At 39.5% G+C, this 22973-nt stretch overlaps 1 protein-coding gene across 1 annotated transcript in view; it reads left to right on the top strand.

Annotated features, from left to right (window-relative positions):
* LOC135205419 (mitogen-activated protein kinase kinase kinase 4-like) overlaps window positions 1-22973 on the top strand; it is a 138764-nt gene that overhangs the window by 42084 nt on the left and 73707 nt on the right. The window contains 3 exon segments of the mRNA XM_064235970.1: window positions 1654-1800; window positions 13023-13249; window positions 14092-14300. Of these exon segments, the coding sequence (XP_064092040.1) occupies window positions 1654-1800; window positions 13023-13249; window positions 14092-14300 (583 nt within the window).

A 22973-nucleotide genomic window follows, 5' to 3' on the forward strand; every position in this document is an offset into this window, starting at 1 on the left:
GGTAACTCGGCCGAAAATCTCTGAAATTCTTTCGTCACTTTGTCGTAATTTTTGCACCATTTTATATCACCCGTTACATAATGTTTTATATATGAAAGTGTGTGCAATTTCATGTAGAATACAACAAAAAACAACCCATTGTTGTAGCTTTTATCAGTTTTGAAATATTTTCGTATAAATCACGATAAATGCTAAAATTTCAACCATCAGTCAACTTTGACTCTACCAAAATGGTTGAAAATCGCAATTGTAAGCTAGAACTCTTACATTCTAGTAATATTAAATTATTTACCTTCATTTTGCAACAGATTGGAAGTCTCTAGCACAATATTTTGATTTATGGTGAATTTTTGAAAAACACTTTTTCCTTACGTCCACGTGCAGTAACTCTGCCGAAAATCTCGGAAGTTCTTTCATCACTTTGTCGTAATTTTTGCACCATTTTGTATTAGCCGTTACATTAAGTTTTATATATTAAAATGTGTGCAATTTCATGTAGAATACAACAATAAATAACTAATGGTTGTAGCATTTATCAGTTTTGAAATATTTTTATAAAAATCATGATAAGTGCCAAAATTTCAACCTTCGGTCAACTTTGACTCAACCGAAATGGCCGAAAAATGCAATTGTAAGCTAAAACTCTTACATTCTAGTAATATTCAATAATTTAACTTAATTTTGCAACAAATTGGAAGTCTCTAGCACAATGTTTCCATTTATGGTGAATTTTTTAAAAACACTTTTTCCTTACATCCGCGCACGGTAACTCGGCCGAAAATCTCAGAAATTCTTTTGTCACTTTGTCGTAATTTTTGCACCATTTTATATTAGCTATTACATAAAGCTTTATATATGAAAATGTGCGCAATTTCATGTAGAATACAATAAAAAAATAACTCATGGTTGTAGCTTTTATCAGTTTTGAAATATTTTCATATGAATCACGATAAATAGAAAAAAATCGACCTTCGGTCAACTTTAACTTGACCAAAATGGCTGAAAACTGCAATTGTAAGCTACAACACTTACAGTCTAGTAATATTCAATTAATTACCTTCATTTTGCAACAAACAGGAAGTCTCTAGGACAATATTTTGATTAATGGTGAATTTTCTTAAAAAAAACTATTTTTTACGTCCGCGCGTTACAAATTCATGCATCATTTTGTGATAATAATTTTCTGTGTTACTTTGATCGTTTTACAATTTGTTATATACCAAAATCATTGCAATTTAATGTACAATACAACAACAAAAATTAACTCAATAGCTTTAACCATTTGCTCACACCGCGATTTGTGTACAATTATATATGATTTTTTTTTGCGCTGTCATATATTTCAATATTTATATATGATAATGATTTTTTTTCCTTTCTGATGGTCGCATACTAAATTTCTGGCAATGACAAAAAAAGGAGCCAAAAATGAACTCTTAATCTTGAAAACTAAGCGTGCTGTGATTTTTTGAAAAAAAATTTTTTTCACTTCGGCGCCAACTCCCAAACGCCACCGGCATACAACAGACACTTTGGTAAATAGCGGCTCGGCGTTTAAGGGTTAAGACCTTGAATTTTTTTTTTTTCTATGTTGAGAGACTTCATACATAAATGATAATTGTATAGAATTGATATCATGTAACTGTTTTTCAGTAACATAGCATGCCATATGCTGTGTAGTGTCGGTGATTTCATTGATACTGGAATTGATGATCAGATGGCAGCCATGCAAGACTCAACTATTGAAAACTTTGATGATTCTTCTGATGAAGAAGAGATGGAGCAGGATGACATTCAGAAGTAAGATGTTCTCCTTTTTTATTGGGTGTTCTAATGTATTTTATTATTATGTTATTATGTGGAAGGCACACATGATATAAACATGTGGTGTACACTTTACACAAAATTCATTTAAGTCAAGATAGACATTTTATAGCCTTTTCTTTATGCACTATAAGTGCCCCCATTGATTTTGGCGTTGTATGTAACGTTCTCCATTTTTAAACTTCTGAGGTTTCAATTGTCGAGGTATTTACAGTATATTTAGTTTTTAGTTCTGGGTATTGTACGGAGAGGCAAGAAAGCCACCAGCTATGAAGACAAAAACAGGAATTATAGATGATAATACTTATCACTCCAGAAAATACATTTAGAATGTATAAGAAGTAAAGAGAAGTGAAAAGCTAAATGAGAGTGAATTGCACATCACAGTAAAACAGCCACACACATTGAGCTTGTAGATTCATGTCTTTTATTGTGAAACCATGTTAGTGGCATTTTCACAACTTATCTGTTTTGGAAATGGTCAGTCCTGCTTGGATATAGTGATGGTAGAGCTCAGTGTTGGTGGTTGTTTACATGCTTGTGTTTTTTGTATTAGGGAGAAAATGTTTCTACTAAACTATCAGTGACTCTTTGGTGATTAAATTAATTATAATTTTTTAAAGGAACCTTACCTCCCCATTAAATAGACGTGGAATTAAAAACTATATACGTAATGGAGAGGCAATTATTTAAATAGTAAGCCTTAAATTTAGTATATTTATATTTTTCTCACGTTTCGACTTGCAGATAGTTGTTTAAAGGCGGGTTCTTTACTTGGTGTGATGAATGGGGCATTGCTCCACTGAAGCCTGACTGTTTTGTTTGCCATTTATTGTTTTGTGTGGTAAATGACAAGATATTTTTAACTAGGTCCAGCATTTTGGCCAGGCAATCCCAAGATCCTTTATTAACCCTCAAAGTCTGGGCTAATATACACTAATGCAAAAAACATCAATGGAAAGAAGAAGATATGTATATGCTCATGGTATAAGGAAAAAAATTCTAAAATTATTTCTGTCCCTTCCACAGGAAGTTGAAAGTGAATATTCACCCCCCCCCCCCCCCCTGGTGGGCCTCTTTTCCCTAATTTTATGAAGTTATAAGTGCTCTTTCTAATATATTTTATTTTATTTTATTTTGTCAGATTAAAATTACAGCTCAGACAGTGTCATAAAAGATAAGAACTAAAACCAGGAACAAATTCTGAGTAGACTTATTGTAAAATATTTACAATGCATCTATGGATGGGAAGTTGTGACAATATTCATTTTTGCCACCTCAAGCAAGACTAAATGTCTCTCAGCTCACTCCGACTCATATACAGCTATCTGAAGAGTTGCCGGTTGTGATAAATGGAAATGGTAAAAATTTTCCCACAAAATTTTGTTCAAACTGTAAGGTGCCAATTGAAAGGTGCTAAATCTTAAACATAGATGTATGCTACCCGGATTTCACCGCAAAGCTGTATGTAAACATATACTATGTATGTTACCCATCCACAAGGGGTTAAACCTCGTTGTTCGGATTGGTTCTTCCAACTGTGAAGCTGACCTGACTTTTAAGATGGCATTTTTGATGGCTCTATCCTCCTCAGAGCATACTTCAGCAGCAGACATGTCCCATTCCAGTCTTTGATCTTCCAAATGTCTTTGTTTGACACTGGTGTTTATTGCCCTGGTTTGTTTCTCAGAGAGATGCGACTTGTGTATCGTTCCAAGTTCTTTCTTGCTTTCCTTGTCAGTTAAGGTTGTGCAGCTTTGCTCTTCAAGGACTACTATCAGATCTTACTGCTGGCTGGCTTGAGATATCCATGTGGCTTCCTCTCATCCCTTTTTCACACAGGTTGGACGTCTTCTGCTTCAAAGAATATGATTTCCTCTGGATTTGTTTGGCTCTTTCAAGGGTATACTACCTTGTGTCTCAGAAAGACATTCACTACTCAGGTTCACACGAGGTGTTTGCTTTTAATGTGTGAGTGACATATAAATTCAGTCTGAAACTCACTACCTTTCTCCAAGGTGGAACTTGCTTCTGCTGGAATACCTTCTTGAGATTTTATCCATCTGAATACTTGTAAATTTGTATATAAATTCATTGTGGCAGTTGTTGTGACATGGTTTGATGGTACCATATTTAGTCATTATCCCCAACATGCTTTCCACCCCTCATTTGTTGGACACATTTTAGAGACATGACTATCTGGGCTATCAGTTATCATGCCGTAAGTGACTGGAGTGGTGTACTTTCTATATGTTATGCTTCCACAAGTTACAGTGTATTATACTACATGCTCAAACTAGTCAGTTCAAATACAGACTGTGCTTTACAAGTTTTATTAGAGCTGCCCTGGAGGGATGGTCATCTCTTCTTCACATCTTCAATTTTCTCTGTCCTACCTGTGCCAGGTTTAGTCCTCCCTCTTGAATAGGTATTCAAGCATTTTATGATTAAGAGGTTTGTATGAACAAGCAATGTTTATGTAACAAAAATACATTTTGTTATACAAATCCTTTAACGCCAAAGGGGTATAATAAAAATCGTCTCCCGTATGCCGGCGGGGTCTGGGAGTGAGCTCCGAAGCGGAAATTTTTTTTTTTTTCCCAAAAAATCACGCACACTTAGTTTTCAAGATTAAGCGTTCATTTTTGGCTCCTTTTTTCTCATTGCCTGAAGTTTAGTATGCAACCATCAGAAATTAAAAAAATATCATTATCATATATAAATAATGCGATATATGATGAGCACAAAACTAAATTTATCATATTATTTAAATTTTTTTATTCAAATCTCACTGTGAGCAAAACGGTTAAAGCTAACAACTTAATTTTTTGTTGTTGTATTGTACACTAAATTGCGACCATTTGGTATATAACACATTGTAAAACGATCAAAGCAACACAGAGAAAATATTATCACAAAATGATGCATGAATTTGTAACACTCGGACATAAAAAAATGTTTTTTTTCAAAAATTCACTATAAATCTAAATATTGTTCTAGAGACTTCCATTTATTTCAAAATGAAGAGTATGATTGAATAATACTATACTGTAAGAGTTTTAGCTTACAATTGCAGTTTTCGACCATTTTGGACGAGTTAAAGTTGACCGAATGTCAAATTTTTTTATATATCTTTTTATATGCAAATATTTTGAAAATGAGAAAAGCTACAACCTTCAATAATTTTTTGTATTCTACATGAAATTGCGCGCATTTTCATATATAAAAAACTATGAAACGCCTAATATGAAACGGAGCAAATATTACGAGAATGTGACGTACGCATTTTGGAGATTAGCAGCAGAGAATCTGCGCGCGGAGGGAAGGAAAAAGTTTTTTTTCAAAAATTCACCATAAATCTAAATATTGTGCTAGAGACTTCGAATTTGTTTCAAAATGAAGATAAATGACTGAATATTACTAGACTGTAAGAGTTTTAGCTTACAATGGGTTTTTTTTACCATTTTGGTAGAGTCAAAGTTGGCCAAACATGGTTATTCTATTTATCGTGATTTATATGCAAATATTTCAAAAATGAGAAAATCTACAACATTCAATTATTTTTTGTTGTATTCTACGTGAATTTGTGCACATTTTCATATATAAAACTCTATGAAACCCCTAATATGAAATGGAGCATATATTACGAGAATGTGACGTACGCCTTTCGGAGATTTGAGGTGAAGAATCCGCGCACGGAGGGAAGGAAAAATTTTTTTTCAAGAATTCACCATAAATCTAAATATTGTGCTAGAGACTTCACATTTGTTTCAAAATGAAGATAAATGACTGAATATTACTTGACTGTAAGAGTTTTAGCTTACAATTGGGTTTTTCGACCATTTCGGTAGAGTCAAATTGTACCGAACGTGGTTTTTTTTTTCTATTTATCGTGATTTATATGCAATTATTTCAAAAATTAGAAAAGCTACAACCTTCAATTAATTTTTTGTTGTATTCTACATGAAATTGCACACATTTTCATATAGAAAACTCTATGAAACGCTTAATATGAAACGGAGCAAATATTACGAGAATGCGACTTATGCATTTCGGAGATTTGCGGCGGAGAATCCACGCCCGGAGGGAAGGAAAATTTTTTTTTCAAAACTTCACCATAAATCTAAATATTGTGCTAGAGACTCCAAATTTGTTTCAAAATGAAGATAAATGACTGAATATTACTAGACTGTAAGAGTTTTAGCTTAAAATTGCGTTTTTCGACCATTTCGGTAGAGTCAAAGTTGACCGAACCTAGTTTTTTTTCTATTTATCATGATTTATATGCAGTTATTTTGAAAATGAGAAAAGCAACAGCCTTTAATTACTTTTTGTTGTATTCTACGTAAAATTGTGCACATTTTCATATATAAAACTATGAAACGCCTAATATGAAACGGAGCAAATATTACGAGAATGCGACGTACGCATTTCGGAGATTTGCGGCGGAGAATCCGCGTGCAGAGGGAAGGAAAAAGTTTTTATCAAAAATTCACCATAAATCTAAATATTGTGCTAGAGACTTCGAATTTGTTTCAAAATGAAGATAAATGGTTGAATATTACTAGAGTGTTATGTGTATGTATATATACAATAGAGACCCGGTTCACGACTGTATTAGAACTCGACATAATCGGATTTTGCCACTAAATTTCCAATAAACTTTGTATCTGTTTTCAACCAAAAAACCAGTTTCCGACCCCCGACCATATGATGTTTGTAAACAAAACTGTTTCCGCCAGCCGCCGCTAGTTGGCGTCATCCAGTGCTACCAAATGTATATAATTTCATGTTTTTTTAGCATAATTTGACCCAAGAATTGGAGCTTAGCATAATTTCTTTCACACTTAGGGTTCTAGTACAATTTTAGAATGTATTTTCACTAAAATTTTAAATAAAATGCTGAAAATTCCTCAATTTCATACACAGCTATAGTGAATGTATCTTCAAGTGAAATTGCCTCAAAAGCAGCACTAACAAATGAGCTAATTGCTAAGTTTGAACCCAACTAAGGAATGTTAAATTTTGTGAATATAAATAAATACCCACAGTGGCATGACAAACGATCAGTAAAGTGTTAATAATGTTTTTTTCTTCATGAGTAAAGAATTACTTTTTTTTCCTTTTTTAAGTTTGTTTTTTTATATCATATTTTAATTATGTCTGAAGTGATTTTCACACAATTTTCAAGTATTTATTCATTGTGTATGTGATCTATTAAAGAAAAATAGTGTTTCAGTGGCATGATAATGATCAAGTAATAAGTACGTATGTTTTTCTTCTTGAGTAGAGACTGGTTTGTTTGTTTACCTTTTTTTTTAGTTTTAATTTTTCAGTAAATATCAGTAAATAACAAATGTTATATTTGAAGCAATTTTCACACATTTTCAAGTATTTATTAATTGTTTATGTGACCTGTTAAAGAAAAATGGTTCTGAGTGGCATGATAATGATGCAGTAATAAGTAAAACTTGTTGTTTTTTCTTCACATTTGTATGTGTGATCTTCACACATTTGTCAAATAGTATAATAGTGATTGCATATCAAATAGTGTACTAGTGATTCCGTATGTGATCTATTAAAGAAAAATGGTGTTTTATTACGAGTTTCCTAACATGTAAAGATCATCAAATTATTAGTTATAATATTGTCTGTTCGTCACTTTTTATCATTTCACCTAATATATAAATGTTTTAAATTTCCATTACATCGTTGTTTTAGCTCAAATGTATTAGAGAAATGAGATAATGATAGATTAATAGCATAATTCTGGCACAAAATTGCACCATATTTGGCATAAATTCTTGCTTGGACCGACTAGCATAATTTAGCAAAACGGTTTGGTAACATTGGTGACGCCACTCAGTGACTCAGCATTGTTTAAAGTCCGCAACTAATGTTTACACAACCGTTCAAACGTGTCGTGTCTTGTACACCTTGCGCGCATTTCGTTTGCTTTTTCGGTGGTATTAATGTAGACATATTCTAAAACCATGCTCACACTTGAGGCGTGCGTTTCAGTAGCAAATGCAATACGTATTTAAGTGTTAGGTTTGGAGTGAAGGCAATGTTACGTATGTAGGTTACATGTGCGGTTCGGTAGCGAATGCAATCTTTAAGCTTTGTTAAGCTTTCCGGTAAAGAAGAAGTTAGTCATAGTTTATATCAGAGAAGCTACTATGCTATATTAAGTGCGTAGTAATCAAGAAATTAAGAAGAATCTTTTATGTCGTACTGTAATACGTTAATGTTTACGTGTAAGATTTGGTAGTGAAACCAGTTACATACGTAACATGTTCGGTTCGGTAGCAACGCAATCTAAGCTTTTTAAGCGTGCCGGTAAAGAAGAGGTTAGCCTTAGGTTAACTCGGAATCCGCTACGGTATACATTAATTATAGAATTTAAGTAGATTCTTTTATGTCTACTGTAAAATACGTCATTGTTTACGTGTGATTATTGGTAGTGAAACCACTGTCACATACGTAACGTGTGCCGTTCGGTAGCGAACGCAATCTTAATCTTGCTGGTAAAGAGGAGGTTATCCTTAGCTTAATCAGAGAAGCCGCTATGGTATAGAATAATTATAGAAATTAAGAAGATTCTTTCATGTCTACTGTAAAAGACGTCAATGTTTACGTATGAGGTCTGGTAGTGACACAGTTTACATATGCAACGCGTGCGCGGTAACGAACGCAATCTGTATGCTTCGTTTATAAGCGTCCTCGTAAAAAAAAAAAGAGGTTAGCTTGATATTAAACTCAAGAGATGCTGGCACGTAATGGTATAGTAATTAAAGACATTAAGAAGATTCTTTTACTTATGCGTACGTATATATGTACCATGCAGTACCATAATAATTGTCAAATTCCAATAAGCTTGAAACCAGCCCTGATATTGGACAATTTGCCGTAAAAGACGCACCTTTTTTTATAAGGACATTTATGAAACAAAATCGTTAGTATCATAACATTACATTTACTGAAAGATAATTTTCAAGCGATTTTGTATACAGTATTGCAGTCGACTCCGTAAAAGATTTACCATAAATTAATATAAAATGTAAATGTTTCTAGGCTTATAGCGAGATATGGTTTCTTTACTACCATAGTCCCGATATAAACCACCAAGGCTGCGCAATGGTTTGTTTACATCCTTAAATGCCGACTTACTGTAGGCAAATTTTTGCAAGTTTTTGATAAATATAGATTGGGTTTAATTTTAATAGTTTATTAATTTACTGTAATAATTAGACTTGCTTTTCAATGTTTTTATTATGTTAGCAACACATTTTATGCCTACCCACTACACTATGTTCTACTTACTATTTACCTAGGTAGCCTATGGAGCTTGGTCAACAATCAGTTGGACACAGGGTAGTTTTCTTTTATACTGTATTATTACACATTTAAAATTATATATAACGTTTACATGATATTTATTTAACTTTTAACTTATTTAGTTGTAATTTACATGTAATGTATTGTATAAAAAGGCAAGGTTAGGTAATAACTGATGGCCAAGAACGGATTAATCCATTTTCAGTTATTTCTTATGGGAAAACTTGATTCAGTTCTCGAAATAATCGAATTTCGACGCTCCTTCTGGAACGAATTATCGTCGAGAACTGAGGCTCTACTGTATATATATAAATATATATAATTATTACATTTTTCTATTCTGGTACGAATACATAAGTTAAAGGAATGTAGGTGAAACTTTTCTTTTTACATAAAATGAAATAACATATATCATGCATCAGTAGATACGGAGATATAAAAACTTTGTAATAAATATAAAAGTAAATATAAAATAAATGCAGAATACTCACTCGTAATCCTGACTCTTCGTACTATTCTTGTTTTCTCCCTCCTCCATTGAAGAGTCTTGCATTTTTTTCCTCTCTACATGACGAGGTACAGGTGGAGGAGGGAGACGTGCGCCCTTACTGCTGATGGGCCCGGCGGCCCCGTGAGCCTTCCGCTGTCGGTTCCTCAGGCACACTCCAATAGAAGATCGCATTGTGGTATTTACAGTCACACTCCCTGAACCAGCAAAGAGCTATTTTGCAGGTGCGACAGAAGAACCGGGTGTCTCTCCTTCTGCCTTTCATATGGCACACCCGGCACCGTTTCTGCCTGCGCCCTTGTAGGAGCTCCAGTGTGTGATCCCCTGGCTGCAGCTGACACACAGAGTCTGCTATCCGACGAGAAGTCGTGTGGGTGGGGCCGGCAGCAGGGGCAGCAGCGGCAGCAGCAGTAGGAGCAGGACGACCGAAGTTGGCCCTCCTAATATCGGCCCTTTCCTCTAGGGTAGATCTGCAGCTTGGGGCAGGGGGGCCAGTGATGGAAGGCCACTCATTGGGATTAAAGTGGATGAGGGCATTTCCGGCTACCACGAGGAACTGGATGTGGGACAACCTCTGGAGATCTGGAATGTAGTACCCACAGTACATAATTAGGCATTTTGGAGTGCCAACTGAAGAATGTATTTGAGGAGCTTCTGTGTCCACCTCCTGGTTCTCCTGGCGAAGGGATAATACTGGATGAGTTGATCAAAGAGATCAGCTCCTCCCATGTGCCTATTAAAGTGCCCAATGACGGTAGGCCGCTCCACACGAAACTCCTCATACATAACTCGGCCCTGCCGACGTGTCTTCTTCCGCTGTACGATCTCCTCTTGGATGGGTTCATGACTCCTCGTAATCATGGGGACGAGTCGGACCCCCTTCCAACAGATGACGAAGACAACTCCCTTCCGCCGCCACTCTGTCTTTCCTCTTGCCAGATGTTGCAGATGGCTAGCGAACCTCTTGAGGACATTCGGGGCCCCACGCACCAACCGAAGGGTACCACTGGCATGCACACCTGCTTCATACAGTTCCTGGGCCAGGGATACCGTGTTATAATAATTATCCATGAACAGGTGGTATCCCTGGTTACGGAAACGATCCACAAGACTGAAAACAGTGTCACGCAGTGTGGAGAAGACCCCGGAATACATCGAGAAGTCCACGACGTATCCAGTGTTGGACTCTGTAATAAAAAAAAATTTCACTCCATATTTCTTCGGTTTCTTGGTTATACACTTTAATGCTTAGAGTCCTTTGTAAGGCATCATCCCCTCATCCAAAGAAAGGTTCTTTCCAGGAACCACGAGAATTTTGCACCGGTCACGAATGTACTCCAACACTGGCCGGACTAAGATGAGGCGATCAGGGTTATTCCGGGGTATGGCCCTTCGGTTGAAGGCGCTGAAATACCTGTCCAACGCCAGGAAAGTGTCACGGGGCATAACGCCAGGCACATTGGGCGTACTTAAAAAAAGAAATTCCGCCTCCAATATTGCCTGACGTCGACAGCAGGCATCATACCAAAAAAAATGTGGAGCCTCTAAAAATGCGCCATGTCGGTGAGGTTGCAGCCCCACCAGCGATAAGACAGTGTCATGCGTAGTTCGCCGTCTCTGCTACCAGGTACTCCAGCAATTCCCACGTAAGGAACAGCTGAATGAACCCCAGAGCAGTGAGAGGAACATGTATGGTGAGCCCAGGTGCTCCCATGAATGGGTGCATGTTAGGTGGGGTGGGGTCCTCCGTCCACCCCTAATCGCACTCGGACGACTGACCTTCACCTTGGCTGGCACAACGCTCCGACCTTCTATGTGCCCGTGTGTGGGCACGGTTTCGCACACGAAATCCCCCCACTGGCCCATCTCCCTCACTTAGGCCCTCGCTTTCTGTATCGTCATCGGCGACAAAACTAGACAACCCTATATCCCCCTCCTCCTCCTCCTCAGATTCCCCCTCATAAGCACTAAAACCACTAAATTCGAGCTCACTTTCGGGATGTGAGCCTCGAATGGACATTCGGGGCAAATATTCATCATCACTGACATCGGGAGTAATGTCCTCATCACACTAGATGACCAACCGCCATCAAAATGAGGACTTGCGACATGCTCCTGATCGAGCTCCGGTCAGTAAGCATCAATGTCCCTTGGTTGGAGGCCTCCCAAATACCTACGAATGCCCCTAAGGATACCCCGATGCTTCCTAGGGGTTACTAAAGGCACACGAGACACAAGTTGTGGTCCTAGAACACTTTCATCCACACGTGACCGCACGGAATGGCGTTGAGGTGAGAGGTCATCTTGGGTGCTTGGTCCCTCACCAGCATCCAAGTCAAAAATACGTCTCTCACGATCCCTTCCGATGGGTAAAATGCGCCTTTCGCGCTCCATACGTTGTTGAGACATCTCTCTGTACGTCCTGTACAACCACAAATATTCAAACTCTCGCACAAGATCGGCAAAGCACGATTGCGGCAAAAGATTGCTCTCGGACAACGCATCGCTGATGCTGGCTGATGCGAGAATGAGGCATTTCGCACATGTGCACCTGGGTCACGCTTATAAACAAAACAACACCTTGATCCGTGAACTCCCAGCATCCCCTAAGGCGCGTGATTCAAAAGTTTTCGGCTGGTAGGCCTATAAGTATTTTTCCGCGAATTTAAAAAAAAAACTTTTCTATATCGATGTATGATACGTCCAATCGGCACCCAACAGACAATTTATGTCGACGTATAATACGTCCAATTGGCGTTTAAGGGTTAATCAAAGTTACAAGTACCCTCATCTCTTCCCAGTACTCTTTATTCTTTGGCAGTATGGAAGACTTGAGTACATAGAGGCTATTCAGGGGAGGTCTGAGCATAAACTGAAAAAGTTAGTTCTTCTGGGAGCTGAGCCACAGAAGTGTTGGACATTTTAAGTTTGACATATATTTTTTACCAAAACATTATATTTTAGAACACTAGTCGCGTCTGTAATAAATTTTTAGTTTCATGAAACTATGGTAGATTTCCAAAAGGTAATGTACTTCCAATAGTGAATGTAACTAGGACTGAAGGGACATTGCAAAGAACTTTCAGGAGTTAGTACTTAAGAAGTTCATGATAGCAGTATTTGATTTTATCTGGATTGCTTTCTTTCAGCTTCTTAATCCTTATCTTGCTTTAATTTAAATATCTCATTTTAGAGGAAATCCATCTGGTGAGCTGTATGATTCTAGAAGTGTAATGCAAGGTTTTCATGAAAATAGTTTATCGAATTAATAGTAAAATTTTATAAAATATAGTTAATTTATGAAATTAATGCAGTTCTCTTTAATTATTTATTTTTTGTTTTTGTTTTTCAGAAAGCGTCTTCTCCAAAGATGCAGAGCATTACAAGTCCTGCTTGGTGAAACACGGGAAAGGTCATTGAGAGCTGCAAGTCTGGCAAAGATGTTAAGAAAGGACCTTGAGGTAGCAGCTGAATTTGATGTGAGAGAGAGTCAGTCTGTCGTTTTAGATAGGTTACAGGCTACAGGGCACATCCGAGTCATTGCACCGCACAGTCATAATCATTTCATTTTTGTACCTGGTAGGTAATTGTTGACTATTTCAGTATTATGTGGTGCATTACTTTCAGGGAGCAAACCTTGGTCTCCCTGAAGTCTTTTGCAAGTATGCCATAATCATAGATTCATGAAGGTATTACTGTATTTAAGGGGGTAAAATATAGTTGTGAGCAGTTCTTGTATATTTCAACCCATCAAACAGTCTGTTTTTATCCAGACCGTTTACTACCTGTATTTTTGGGAGACCCTTTTTCATGCAATATCAAGAACAAGTAATATTATTGGGGTCATTCTGCTAAAGATTCTATCCTTGCTTTGTTTGATTAATGTTTATGAATATTTTATTTTGACTTTGATATGTTTAAAGGTGATATGGACAGTGTGTCATTTAGAGCATTTTAGGTAGTATCAAAGGTTATGTGTATTGTCCCTTCAGCACATTCCTACATTTTACTTTCCATTTGGTTCCTCTAGTCTTTTATCTTTTATCTTTACAACTTCTTAAAATTCACATTGCTGCAGTTTTCATCTCCAGATTCAGAATTAATATTTGGGCAAACCCAAGAAGAGCTCAGTAATGTGGATTTTAGGTTTGTAAGTAAATTATAATAATAAGACCTGTGATCTTATTGAAGGAAGTGCTTTGAAGCTACAAATGAAATATTTTTTTAGGAGTCATTTGGTTCTTCATATTTCACACATACTTATTAAACAAGATTAGAATTTTCTTTTGAATATCTTGAATGAGAAGGTTTAAGTACTGTTGTATTCTTTACTTCAAGTTTAGTGTGAGACGTGTTTCATTGTACTCAATTATTAAAATTTAGGAAACAGCAGAGCCGTTATTGAAGATTGCATTTTTCAGGTCGTATTAAGAATAAGAGAGAATATATTTGGCACCTACTTGATATGAGAGTAGGTGGCATTGGACTGGAACATGATGCAGATGACGAAGGTGGTTATTTGGTTCTTATGAGATGTGATGATTCTAACTCCCTCTCAGGCCTGTGGTCTGGGGATATAATCAAGATTGAACCAACTGCTGATTGCACAATCACTCTGTCACGGGTGCAGGTAATGTTTCTCATAAGCTGTTGATATGCATGGTTATTAGTACATACTAATAAGTTTTTACTTAACTGTATGTTTATTGTAGATTAGTTAATCAGCTATATGAGTGTCCACCAAAACCCCATTAATCTTAAACATTATCATAAGGTGCCTTTTTTCTACTCAGGATTTCCTAGTAACACCACCCTGTTGTACAGCAAGCAAATGTCTGCGCTTGATTTTTTTTTCAAAGGCCTTTGAGAAATTATCCAAATGTGCTTATTTTGTGAAGGACCAGAGAAACCCCACGAACCAGGTTCAAAGGACTTCACTCAGTCATAAAGGAAAAGATACAGCCTCTTGAAAGATGAATGGTTTCGAGAGTTAGGTGAAGAGAGAAGCAGCATGAAAATTCTGAAGCTCAGAAATATAGGAAAGGAAATGGTTACTGATCGTGCAATTTGGTAATTTTTTTATTTCAATAAAGTAAATGTAGGGGAACTGATGACCTAGTGGATGTTACAGGTGTATCTGATTGGGAATGAACTTTCCTCTTAGAGCTCAACAGAGCAGTGACCACAATATTGTCTGTAGAAATAGACAGGATACCTTTCAAAGAAGAGAAAGAGGATCAAGAGTCACATATGGATAACAGATGTCACTGAAGCTTCCATAGTATTCATCAGGCAGCAGAGATTATGCTGAGGACAAAGTACCCTCCTGTAAACTCAGTCACAGGCTGAGCAATCATGGCCCAAAACTGATCCTTGAATGCCAAGTTAGCCCTTTTCTTTAGTAAAGCAATGGAAGTGACATCTGCTGAATGCAACAGCTCCAATTAAGGTGAGAGATTGCATACAATGACAAGAGATGGAGGATGATTTTGAGCCACATATCCTAAGATCAAAGGAACAGGTGACAAAGACATTCAAGTTCTTCCCTTAGTGATTGCAAAAGAACTTAAAAAGGAGGCTTTCAACGTTGCAGGGCTACTTCAGACAAGCAGACAGACAAGGCTCAGACTAGAGAGAGCTTACATTCAATACTCTGAGAATAAAGGAGCTGGTGATTTACATACCAACTCACATACTGTACAGATTTGCTGCAGTGAATGCCATTTCCTCCTCAAATAAAGGGCACTGTGAATGAAAATGTCGATAACACAACACAATAACAACAAAATGTTGCTAATCCTGGGAGAGCATAGCAGCATGTCTGGTCAAAGGCAAGCCCTCATGGAGGAATGACATGACACCTTCCAGAACAGTAGAATCTAGTCAGTGTGTGAAATGGGATATTCATCCTTCAGTGTCTTCCAAGTTGGTGTGGCTGAGAGGGGGTTGTACCAAATAAGGTTATAAATGATTAATGGGTTCATAAGAACATATGGAATTTAAACAGTAACAGACTTTCAAAAAGCATATACAGCAGTTTGTATATGATCTTTTTAAGGTAAGTTTTGAAACATTATAACAAAATTTTTAAAAATTATGGTTTCATTAATAACAGAAAAATTAATGGGTAGAGAAACAATGGCTCCTCAGTACTCATTGTTAATGAGTTCCAGAAGGCATGACTAGTACCAAACAAATTTTTCCCATAAAGCGATAATGTAAAGTCAATTGCATAATTCTTACCAGACCACCTCAGACAATACCGTTTTAAAAGGCATTTTTGCGACAACGGGTTTGTATTTTATTTTTATGCAACATAATCATAAATAAAGCAAACAATATTGAAATATAGCATAAATACTATTACGTTTTGCTTTTTCACAAATTATGGCCTTGGTAAGACTGCCACCCTCCATTTTTCATTTATGCAGATCAACAACACTTTTCCTACTTACGCGAGTGTTTTAAGACCTGTTTTGCAGCTTTGTTTTTTTCATTTTTCAAGATTGTAATCTTATTCTTGGCTCATGGTACTCTATAGGAAGATCAATTCTCGTCCCATTTAGCTAGTGTGTGTGTGCCCTATTGTGCTTCCAGCTAAATTTCTTTTCTGCTTTGGTTTTTTCTGCTTGGTTTTATCACTACAGGTTTACAATCCCTTAAGCCATCTCTGGTCCCACTTAATGTTAAAATTCATGTTTACTGTATATTTTTACGTATATAGCGGCCTTGAGAGAGGCTAGATACGTAAACGAAAATAATTGAGGGATTTCAAGAGGGAATTGCTTTAACTTACCCGTAAACTGATAGTTATTATTAATTTCTTTAGAGGGAAGGTCGCCAGAAAACTCAGCTCGTTACTTAACAGCTATTTATTTACAAAAAGGCCCGTGCTGGCCTGGAGAAAAGGTAAATGATATTGGCCCCCACGTTGGGGCTTATAATCTCATTCAATTCAAGCTGATTTTCATTCACTTGGGGTAATGCACACTTGCGGGCAGAGACGGCACGTGACTCATGGAATCTGGAAAAGAAATCCCAGATTAAACGAGATAAAAGAAAAAATGACTTCTTGCTTTGATTAATTAATTCTCTAATACTGGGGAGAAGGAACTTTTAAGGTTTCACTGAAGTATGCAATGACTCCATTGGTCTGGGACGATCACACAAGGGGAAGCATGCGGCCATGAGGCAGTGGAGAGGGAACAAAGGATGAATTCCTTTTGTTGCTGGAAATTGAATTGGGAGAATGAGGATCAAAATTATAATAGGTGATAAGGGAGAGACTGGCAATATGCTGTTCCACAAGACGTACCTGGATGTCGTGTTCAGTGTGGACCTTTGTAGAAAATGTGGCTCTTTGTAGAAAAGTATGGGGGCCCCTTTGTCTGAGGCCTGGGTCATCGGCGCGCCACTCACACCCTGGGTAGGCCTAACAGGAAGGCAGGTAATTTGACCGCTCTGTCCGAGATCACGTCTCGCAGCCGACTGAGGCAGAATTCAGGTGGGTTGCTTGGGGGTTGGAGGTCAGCTTAACCCCCCACAATCAAGGCAAATCCTGGAAAACAAGCATACAGCCAGCAGAGGGGTCACAGGAAAGAGAGCTTAAGGTATAGGTCTAAGAAGTACCATCTGCCTACACCCTTCCCTTTTGAGATACGTCCCTACAGCTGATAAAATCTCTTTTCCCCCAACTGGGGAACTCTCTATCTCTAGCTGGCGGGTTTTGGGTTTCCCGCGTTTACTAAAAATCAGCTGATATTCTAAAGAAATGGCTGCCGTTTTCCAAATCAAATTATTTAGTTGATATTTGGGTAGACGAACGATCTATACACGTCACAGCTCCCCCTGTTAAGAAGGCATTCACTCCCTTTCGGGCGTGAAGGTCTTGGCTTAAATAGATTGATCGTCTCGACTACCCAGTTCTCCTACTCTAACTTGAAGTTTTTTGAGCAGCGATACGGCTGACTACAATGGCCTACCTAACTTATAGGCAAAGATGCTAAGTGTACTAACTTCATGTAGTGATGTAATCTAGCCTAAGTAATAACTACGGGTTTGTCTTGTGATGACAGTCTACTCTACCCCTAGATAGGTTACTTGAAAATTCTACTTGCTACTAACCTAATGCCCTGGTACTAAATCATTAGCCTAACCTACTCAATACAGTTAAATGAAGACGCAATCATTCCAGAGTGTGGTACGCACAGCAGCAGTTCAGCGACGGAATTGTTAAAATACATAATGAGAGGTAATGATGCGTGGGGATGATGAGTGGTTAATTGACCAGGAGGGAAATGCAATGAGGTAATTATATTTAAGTGAGGGTTAGTATTACAATGGCTAGGGGTTATAGGTTAGTGCTACTGGCAGAGATCAGGCTGGCTACCTTCTCTGGGTAGGTGCCAGGATCATTCTGCAAATGAATGCAACACTGTACCTCGGGCACAGGTGTCAAGGAGAGCATGTGGCTCTTTTGTTAATATGTTAATGATTGGTTACGTCCCTTCTTCTTCTTCTTCTTATTCCTCCAGGACCTGGCTATACCAGTCCTAGGAGTAGACGGAGGCACAGACTCTGGGGAAAGGCCAGAAACGCCGGCAGGAGCAGAGGCAGTGGTAGCCTGAGGGATTTCAGGAGAACACCCTACTTCGGTATCTGCAGCAACCGTCGTAGAGGTGGAACCTACTGCAGGGGAGGCCCTCACTTCGGCTGCTGCGACAGCCGTCGTAAGGGGAAAACTCCAGGCTGACTCCTGGTCGGGCAGTTCCTGGTTTTCCAGAGGAGGTACAAAGGTAAGGTCTGCCGGAGGTTCATCCTCGGGCGACAGAGGTTGAGGATGAAAGAAGTAGGAACTAGTGATTGGCCATGGGCTGTGGTAAGCTCCATGCCTGTTGGAGGATCTCCTGTAGGAGGATCCTTGATAAGGTTAGGCGCCGGCGCTAGCTCGGGGCCAGGCGCAGAGGTCAAGTTCGGTGGTGGCTCTACGTCCAGGCTGGACGGAGCTTGGCACTGCTCAGTGCTGCCAAGTGGTACTGGCAGAGAGGGTTGAGGTGTACTGGAACCCTGTGGGGCGGGTACGGAGGTGCAATACCTCTCAGCGTGCCCTTTGGTTATGGGAGACAGAGGGTCCTGTCTCTTTTGGAAGGCTAAGCCTTGTGGGACTTGGACAGTGTCCGCTGCACATAACTTGCTAGGCACCTAGGCCAATTTGTGGAGTGCCCCATTACGTTACAGGTCTTGCAACGGAACTGTGAATGGTCAATCTCCCTCCTTGGTAACGGGGGAGACTGTTGGTGGATGTACTTCCTAGAGGAAGTAGAATTTCGGTGACTCCTTGCTTTGGAGTGAATTGACATGGGGTTAGGACCCTAGGCTTTTTGAATTGTGAGGGAGACTTCATGTCTTGCCCTAAGGAGGAGGTCGTAACCTCCTGGGATGTAGCTTGCAACTGCAAGAGTACATTCTTTGGAGAAGTGAGGTCTGGTGACCCTCAATTGGACGGTCGGAAGGATCAGTTTAATTTGTGATTGATACCTTCAATGGTGATCAAATCGACGTCTATCAACGTTAGCCCCTCGGGGAATTCTGTCTTCCCGTATCAAGGGAGACTTGAGCGCCAGAGTCGTCGTAGGCTCTGACGTGGCTTGGCTGATAATGACTTTGGAGGGGTGCGACGGTTATAGGGCCCTTAGCTGGGGGTCCTAGAGAAGAAGGATTAGTAATGGCCATTGCGACGGCAGGAATATTGTGGTTCGCGCACCCTCCGTAGTTGGCAGACATGTGACCCTTGCGGCCACAGTCTCGGCAGAACTTGTTCCAGAACCTCCTTTCGTGGCACTGGATGATAAAGGCCGAGATGGCCCCACAGGTTGCGAATCTGCGGAGTCACCAAGGCTGGCAGTGTGCTCTGGCACAGGTGAAGAGTCCTCTCTGGCAGTGATGTGACGTGGGGAGGTTAAGGAACCTCTGTTGAATCACCCTCGGAAGCAATTTCGGGGTTAACTGGTGGGCTTACCTCTTCCAAAGGGAGGAGGTAGGCGGTAAAAAGGTAAAAGGCTGGCAGGATGCGGCAGAAATTTCTATCTCCGGCACTGGATCAGGACCGGCTCACAAATGAAAGGATGTCAGCTGACCAGAGACGGCGGGACTAAGAGAGACAGGGGTGCAGGGTCTGGAAGCTGGCAGTGGTGGCTTGAGCTAGGATACTCTCCTTATGGGCCTTCTCCCGCTTGATGTCGAGTTCCTTCTCCTTGAGAGCGAGCTCATGCTTTCGCTCCTCTTCCCTTGCCTTCCTTTCTGCTTCTCTGGCTTGTCTCTGGTTTTCTCTTACTTTCTTTTCTTGCAGGCGTGCGGCAGCCTGCTGCGTCTTTATCCACTGTCAAGTGCTGGTCCAGTGTAACCAGCCTCCTTGCCCAGAGTTATGAGGGCTCCGAGCTTCTCTAGCTCTCTGGCAAAGAAGTCGCGGGAAGCAGGGGAAGACATTTCCCTTAGCTGCAGGAGAGGCTCGGATGAAAATGATAATAATGACCAGGAAGGGTAAATGGATGGAATGGGAGTGCCTACTGTGGAAAGTGGCACTCACTTGGAAATGGGTCTGCGACGTGGTAAGGAAAAGTCTGAAAGACTGGGTGCTCGGTGGCACTTTGTGAATGGCACCTTCTGATGAGGTGAAAAAATCGAATGCACGTGTGCGGCGTACGTCCACACGGGCTTTGTTCCAATTTGGGAGACGTTGGAATGGGCTACCTGTAGGTCCAATACAGGTGCACTGGCACTTATGATGGAGGCGTTCCTTGGTTCAGTGATCCAAAATGGTGGATACTCTATAATGAATGAGCGTTCCGTAGGACGGACACGCAGGTATAGGGCTACCTGTACGTCTGTACAGGCTGCGGGCGGCACTTATGAGGAGGCGTTCCTTGGGCAGCACTAGTAGTGCTGGTATTTGCGGCACTTCGGAGGCGTTCCCTTGATTGGTCCGAAGGATCACTGATCCTCGTACACGGACATTAATGAAGTGGGCGTTCTGTAAGGACGGACACAGCAGTTTAATGGCTACCTGTACGGCCTGTACAGGTGCAATGGCCCTTATGGAGGCGTTCCTTGGAGCACTGGTATCGTGCTGGTATGTCCCGTCGGACGACACTAGATGCAGTATACTTAAGTATACCGAAGTGAAAGGGCACTGCTCATGGCAGAGTGTAATGGTGGAGGAGAGAAAGTAAAAGGTGGAGTACTTCAGCAGCCAGTCGATGACAGTGTCAAGAATTAGTGGCACTGTAAAATGATAAGACCTGACTGCACTGGTGGTGGCCAGTCCTAAACTGGTAACGACTTCCCTGTCCTGGAAGTAATGAATTTGCGTGGCACACTGTGCGAATTGTGCTTGCGGTACACGCAAGTCTTTTTTTTTTGGGATAAAAAAAAATGAACAAGACCACTCGGGCAACGACAGGTAATGGAAATTTTAGAAATGCTCAGGCCCTCGCTGAAGTACTCGGTAAATGAAACAAATAAATGTTTGCAAACTGCAATGGACACATGCGCGTACGTATCACGCTGTGTAAATGAAAGACACAAGAGACTAAAATAATGTTAATTCTGCATGTCTATAATTAATGGTAAGAGGTAGTACTCTTGGCTTTGTGAATACTGGGTTCTGGTTCTCTCTCTCTCTCTCTCTCGGAGAGGGTGAAAAATGATATATGAATGAACTCCCTTATATTTGAATTGAACTACTAATGTTAGTTTAATATGACGCAACTTGCGTTAAATGATTTACTTACGTTAACGTTTACTGAACGAATTACTTTTGAAAACGTTTTATGAAAAATGATAACGCGCTCGCGGTGAACGATGTTTACGTTAATGTTAGCGGCTTGCGCTTATGAAAGATTTGCGTTTCAATATGAAATTTACAAAGACGCGTTTTACGTTAACAATTCTTGCAAGTGACTGTACTTTTAAGATTTACGTTAACTTTACGTAAGGACAAGTGAAAATTACGGTAAGGATTTGAAAACGATGTTAGCAAACAATTGTAAATGAGGTTACGTTAAGTGAAATTAAATTTTCGCCTCAGCGCGCGAGTGAGCATGCGAGGTGAAACACGTGAGGCGAGAAGACGGGGTTAGCACCACGGTGTGCTAGCATTGATGGCGAATCAGCTGATTCTCTGTAAATGCGAAGGCAATTTACACACAAAATTTCTACTTTCTTATTCAAGACAAATTACGTTAATTTCTCTGGCAGGACGATAGATACTAGTACCGAGATTGATAATTATTTATGTTAAAACTTGAGACTTACGTTACTTTGCTTAAATGGTTTAAATAATTCTGAAAGAGATAACAAACATGGCTGCCGCTGTGAGCGAAAACGAAGGCTGGTTGAGACCGCGCAGGCGCGAGAGTGCTCTAAGCTGAATTCAAGCTGAGAGGTAAGCGTTACCAACACTTGGAATGAAAACTAAGTTAAAAATGAATACCCTAACATATCACAGACAAAAGAATTGTACACTTCTTTTGCCGTAACTATTAGTAAAACACTCCTAACTAGCTAGCTTTCTAATACAGCAATAAACCCTGCAAAGCACTTCCTAGTTTGATCTGGTCCTTTCTGGCATCTATCTGCACACGTGTTCGTGTGAGCTCCTACGACAACAATGCGATTTTACAAAACAGAATTCGCTCGGCGCTCTGGCCGTTACAATAATAAGAATATTTCTACCTTCACATTTGTTTAACACACTTCTACAATAAAAATACTTAAACGTACCTTAAGCTAACGTTGGTTATAGAATAATCATATTAATGAATGGAATACCTTACCGTGAGTCAGTGTGTCTTCTTTCCTGCAAGTGTGCTTTGGAGTTTGGCGTTTTTTGTAAAATAATTTACAGTTTACGTTTTACAACGGATAACGCGATTTACAAGCTTTTTTTAAGCAAGCTAGGTTCAATCCAGGCAAGATTCGCCAATTTTACGTATATAGCGGCCTTGAGAGAGGCTAGATACGTAAACGGAAATAATTGAGGGATTTCAAGAGGGAATTGCTTTAACTTACCGTAAACTGATAGTTATTATTAATTTCTTTAGAGGGAAGGTCGCCATAAAACTCAGCTCGTTACTTAACAGCTATTTATTTACAAAAGGCCCGTGCTGGCCTGGAGAAAGGTAAATGATATTGGCCCCCACGTTGGGGCTTATTATAATCTCATTCAATTCAAGCTGATTTTCATTCACTTGGGGTAATGCACACTTGCGGGCAGAGACGGCACGTGACTCATGGAATCTGGAAA

The sequence above is a fragment of the Macrobrachium nipponense genome, chromosome 24 (assembly GCF_015104395.2).
Source record: "Macrobrachium nipponense isolate FS-2020 chromosome 24, ASM1510439v2, whole genome shotgun sequence".
Lineage (NCBI taxonomy): Eukaryota > Metazoa > Arthropoda > Malacostraca > Decapoda > Palaemonidae > Macrobrachium > Macrobrachium nipponense.